Source organism: Syngnathoides biaculeatus, chromosome 5 (assembly GCF_019802595.1).
Source record: "Syngnathoides biaculeatus isolate LvHL_M chromosome 5, ASM1980259v1, whole genome shotgun sequence".
NCBI lineage: Eukaryota > Metazoa > Chordata > Actinopteri > Syngnathiformes > Syngnathidae > Syngnathoides > Syngnathoides biaculeatus.
Window position 1 is genome coordinate 29,394,038 of NC_084644.1, and position 5,601 is coordinate 29,399,638.

Genomic DNA, 5,601 nt, shown 5'->3' on the forward strand with positions numbered 1-5,601 from the left:
AAACACTCAGGAGATGGCAGACGCGCAAAAGCCAAACAATTATAGGTTGCAACGTTCTTAACATTTTCTAGTGGGTTTTTCCAAGCGTGTATATGCAAGTAACAAATAACCAGCATAACATACTCTTGTGTTAAATTTAAATTACAATCATCTGCAATCTAAATCCAATCTGATTACAACGTGTATGGACAACCCTTGTGAGGATAAGCGGCTCAGATAATGGATGGATGGACAGAAGGAAGTCAGATTTGACTTAATATTTCTCACTCAAGTCTTATTTAAAGTACATCCATCCATCCATTTTCTTAGCCGCATATCCTCACAAGGGGCACGGGAGGACCGGAGCCAATCGCAGCTATCTTTGGGCAGGAAGCGGGGAACACCCTGAACTGGTCACCAGCCAGTCGCAGGGCGGATAGAAACAAACATTCACACAATCACACCCAAGGGCAATTTAGAATCTCCAATTGATGTTAATTAAATCCATAGTTACAAAATTCAATTTAAGGCAGCCTTCACTCTAGAAGCAAAATCATTTCTCACACAAGTCCGGCTCAACCTTCTCGACGTGAAAAATAGTTTGCTGTTATTAAACCACAAAATGTTAAGTTTTCAAAAGTTAGACAGAATGTGTGATTGACTTAAAAATTTCTCACCAAGTCCAGCTTCATGTTCTGAATAAAAAAAAAAACATATTTGGTCTCTGTGGAATTTTGCCAGCTGTTGTTATCTAACCTCGAAATATAAAAGGCCCTCCGCCAATTAAGAGTGATTGATCGGAACCTTCCCCAACAGAAGTCGAGCTGAATTTTGCCAGATGGTGGCAACGTTTTTAAACCCCACCATTTAAAAGGCAGCACTGAAACCCAATAAGTGTGATTTGAAATTTCTTACACGTTTCAAAGTCCCCCCCACACACATGAAACCCTTTGAAAAGTAACCGAATACCAGATGGGGGCTCTGTTGTAGAGAGTCAAAACAAGACAGGACGGCAAATCCTCGCCCAATAACTCATAGAAGTCCAGCTTTTGTCTTGTAATAATACTTTGGATCATCACATTCTACTAGCAGTTAACCCCCCAAAATTAAACAAATTAAACCCCAAGTCATTAAGTCTGACTGACTTCAAGTGCACCTCATTGTACTCTACAAAACCTTTGGATCATAGAATTTTGTCTGTCTGGTAGGGGGGGGGGGCTTAAAAGGCTGCACCCTCAAAAGTCTGAAAGTGAGCAGCAAAACATCTCAAATACAACAATCCTTCAATCTGATGGGACTTGAAAATTCTCACTAAACAGCAGCTCTTCGATATAGTTTTAATAACGATTAGGTCCCCCTCCCAAAAAAAAACAAATGGCTGCAGCCCACACATCAATCATGTTGACTTGAAATTTCTCACACAAGTGGCAAGTCATAGTTTTACAACATTGAGGCACGATAAAGTGTCAAAATGACAAAATTAACAAGGCCAGCACCTGCTGCACATTAAGTTCGAATGATTTGAAATTGATTACAAATCCTCTTTGGATTGTATCATTTTACTAGGCGTTAACACCCAAAAATTAAAAACATTTTAAAAACCGCAAACCCCAAAGGTCGCTTGAGATTTCTTACACAATTGTCTGTCAGACTACTCTAGAGCCCCAAAATTAGAAAATGAAGACTTTAACATGGATTACCCCTGAAAAAAAAACAAATAAATTGCGTGACTGGCATTTTACCAACCTGTGAAATTCATTGACATCACTCTAAATTTCGCTTGCCATAATTCACAAAACGTGCTAGCATTAGGGAAAAGGGAATTCACACTGAGTATGAATGAGAGCGCATTATCAGCTCAGTCGAATATATGAAAAATGTAAACAAACCAAGAAAAGCCACGGCAGTGAGAATACTCTTCTCAGCCACGTCAAACAATTGCATAACTTTAGGCGCACACCTCAAACATAAATATTGTATCACGTTTCCATGGCAGAAGAAAGCGAGGCGTCTCTTCACCCACAGGTTAAACCTCAGCACTTAGCTCGGGCCCGGGGGAGGGCGACAGCGGGGTGGTTACTTGGTGGGGGGAGTGAGAGGCTACGCAATGAATGGAAAAGCAGGCCACACTTCTATCCAGGCCATCTTTATTGATCCTCACAACCTTTCACAAAGACTTTCCCTCCCTCCTTTCAAAATCTCATCCACCCAAAAAAGGGACTATAAACAACCAATAATAATAAATAAGAATCTGCGTGATTAAGGCGGTTCTACTTCTCCATGAGAACACAAAACAGTGTGGACATGTCAGAGTTATACAGCTTCATACAGTACAAGCAGTTGATTTTTGAGAACAGCACATCTAAAAAAAAAAAAAAAAAAACAAACAAAAAAAAAAACGTCAAACTCTTTCAAAAAGTGGACAATGCCTTGTCAAATTAAGGCTCCTTTTTGGATCTTCTGAGCTTATTTTTAATACCAAGCTTGTAGGATGACAAGGGTGGGAACCTAATAACATAAAATCATGTAGGAAAAAAAAATAATAAATCACTTGCCCCGGTAGGTGGTGAGTTCTCTATGTCCGATTATAAATAAATACACCTCGGAGGAAACACAGTGTCATTGTTCAGAGTGGCTTTGTGATTTTTTTTGTTTTGTTTTATTTTTTTAAACATTCATGTCCAGGAAGTGGGGAAGTGAGACGAGGCCTCCGAAGGCCAGCCGAGCCCTCCCACCCTGTAAACCACGAGGACCGCCAGAGTTCTCCTCCTGCGCACCCGGCGCTGTGACTCCTTGGCGCGGCGGTCCTAAAAAAAGAGATGAGCACACCATCCATGTATTCGTCCCATTGGTCCAGGCTAGTTGGGTCGTTTGGGGAAGGGGCAGGCGGGGGTGGACGTGGGGTCCTCTCAGCAGCTAACCGTGCTGGGCTGCTGTTTGCTCACAAAGTCCGAGATGAAGTCAAACTCGTTCTGGCCGAGGAAGAGTTCTGGCAGCTCCTGGACCCGGTCCAGGCCCAGCTCCATGACCAGCGAGGTGAGCGCTTCCTCGTCGATCATGTCCGCGTCCATGCCGTTCAGCGCCAGCGCCGGTCCCGCCATGTGCTGCATGTTGGCCAGCTGAGCCGGGTTCATGCGGTACTGGTTTGCGGGGCCGCCCATGTGGCCCCCGACGCCGCCGCCCATGGGACCCAGCGGGTGTCCATGATACTGCGTGTTGAGTTTTTGGAGCTGCATGCTGGCCATGAGCTGCTGAGATGTTAGGCCCCCGTTCATGAACTGGCTCTGTTGGGCTTGGTGCTGCTGTTGTTGCTGGACCTGGTGCTGCTGCTGCTGCTGCTGTTGTTGAGCCTGGTGCATGTGATGCTGCTGCCCGTTGTACATCATCTGGTGGTGGTGCCCCATTTGGGCGCCGTTTATCTGTCCGCTCATGGGCCCGCCGGGGGGAACCATGCCCTGCCGTTGACGCATCTCCATGCCGGCCTGGGCGCCTCCGTAGTGCATCATCTGGCCCCCGGGCATGGCCCGCATGGCCGACGTCTGCTGGCCGTGCGGCGGGTGGCCCGCCTGCAGGCCGTTCATGCCCATTCGGTAACCGTGGAGACTGGCGCCGGCCGAACCGTGATTCATGGGCATCATGAGGTGGTCTGCCATGCCTCCTGTGTGGATATTGAGGGGTAAAGATTTGGGTGTTAAGATGCCCACTTTGCACACAGGCCCTTCACCTTGGACCACGCATTTTGCGTTTTTTTTTTTTTAAACTACCGTTTGTCTTCCTGACGTGGTAGAACTAACATGGTCTTCAAAACGCGTAGCAAAGTCACAATAGGAACAATAACCGACGCAGTTGTCTTTTAAAATGGCTTCAGTGTCCAATTCAAAGAAATACAGCAGGGGGGGGGGCACGCACACACACACGGACACATTTTTACGCACGCAAGGTTGCAACAAAGAACACGGACATCATGCAACGCACGGCGTGTCTCGATTCGCAGCCTTCTCAACGCGCAATCGTCACAATCATCTTTTTAAGAGCGCCTCTTACAGAAACGAGGAAACAATGGAGCGACGCGAAGGGGAGAGAGAAGAGACATGCGCGCGGACACTGGAACGAAAACCGAACGTTCATGCTTCCAATTCGCTACAACAGAAACAATGTGCACCACGTACCCTGTTCAGCTCCAGCAAAGGTTGAAAAAAAAAACAAAACAAAAAAAAAAACCCGAAAAGTTACTACTCCGCTCAAGGCTTGGTCCGGTTCGGTGGTCCGCTGCGGTGAGCACGGAGATGTAGGCAGAGGGGGGCGCTCAGTGCCTGGAGTCCGCGGGGCCGCGCGTCATTGCTGGGTGAGGTGCGCACAAAGACTGCAGCATCAGATCTTGAAGCGACTGCCTATTTTCTGGGTCAACTCGGGGATTATGCACATCTAAAAAGCTCCCGAGGAAGGAAGGCGGTCTTCTCCTCTGAGGGAGGGAGGGAAGGGGCAGAGGCGCGGGGGCCCGCCTCCTCCTGCTTCCTATTGGGCCATTAGTCTAATTGTTCAGGGGCGTAGCGCAGAAAAGAAAAGGGCAGTCTTGAGAGCGGTGACACTGGAAATCTATTTAAATACTCTCCTCCCCTGCTGTGTTTTACGCTTAAAAAAAAAAAAGAAGACACATTGTGTCGGGGTAGATGCTTAGATAGATAATAATAATAATTATGATAACCTAACGTTTAATAGTGTCCTGTAAACAAACATAATAATGTCCTGTGAGTAGATGTGTACTTCTTTACTTTCTTTCATATGCGGAGTGATGGATGGTCAGACAGTTCCCAAATGGGTAAGGGATAGAGCTGAATGAACGATAAAGGCATTTTTGTGAATGCCTCATGTATGTCAATCTATGTATCGACCTACCGAGATGTTCGCTATATAAGCTTTTTGCACTTCTCTTCACCTCAAGCCAAGTTAACATATACTGAGACATTTCACTCCAATATCTCTTGATAATGTTGTGATTTCATGATACCTGTGATATAGTCAAGGCCTCCAGTACCGGATGTAGTAAAGTAGACCCACAGCATTTTGGATCTTTTCCTGAAATGCTTCATTGAGCCATTTGTGTGCTTTCCTTAAAAGCTCTATTTTTGCTTCATCTGTCCATAAAATATAATTTGCTCATTTGCATGAAACACAAGATTTTAATATAAAAATATTGTTTCGCTTGATTTGTTTTCTTCTGAACATATTCCATATTTATTACTTAAACTTCATGTGTGGCAATAACGAAGAGCACAACTCCGTGTCACGAAAAAAAAATGTCTGTAGAATAATACCAGAGTTTAAAATTCCCATTAGTGCATTTTTTTGGATCGATAATCTCCCTAAAGTAGCGGATAACAGTGGGCTTACTGACGACCTGAACAGCTTTTACTGCAGATTTGAAAAAGACATTTTGACTACACACACCCACCAAGTCACACCACCAACCCTTTCAACATCTTCAACTCCTCTGTTGGCCATCCGTGAACAGGACATGAGGTGCATCTTCAAACTACTAAATATTAACAAAGCGACGGGGCCAAAACCTTTATCCGCATCCTGCCTCAAAGTCTGTGCAGACCAACATGCTCCAGTCTTCAC

General features: G+C 45.2%; 1 protein-coding gene across 1 annotated transcript; it reads right to left on the bottom strand.

Moving 5' to 3' along the window:
* Positions 1-1,202: 1,202 nt before the first annotated feature.
* cited4b (Cbp/p300-interacting transactivator, with Glu/Asp-rich carboxy-terminal domain, 4b) lies at positions 1,203-4,431 on the bottom strand. Its single transcript, XM_061820869.1, has 2 exons — positions 4,149-4,431; positions 1,203-3,637 (listed from the first exon to the last, which is right to left on the bottom strand). Exon 2 carries the CDS (start codon positions 3,630-3,632, stop codon positions 2,889-2,891), a length of 744 nt encoding a protein of 247 aa, XP_061676853.1. The 5' UTR covers positions 3,633-3,637; positions 4,149-4,431; the 3' UTR covers positions 1,203-2,888.
* Between the last annotated feature and the right edge of the window lie 1,170 nt (positions 4,432-5,601).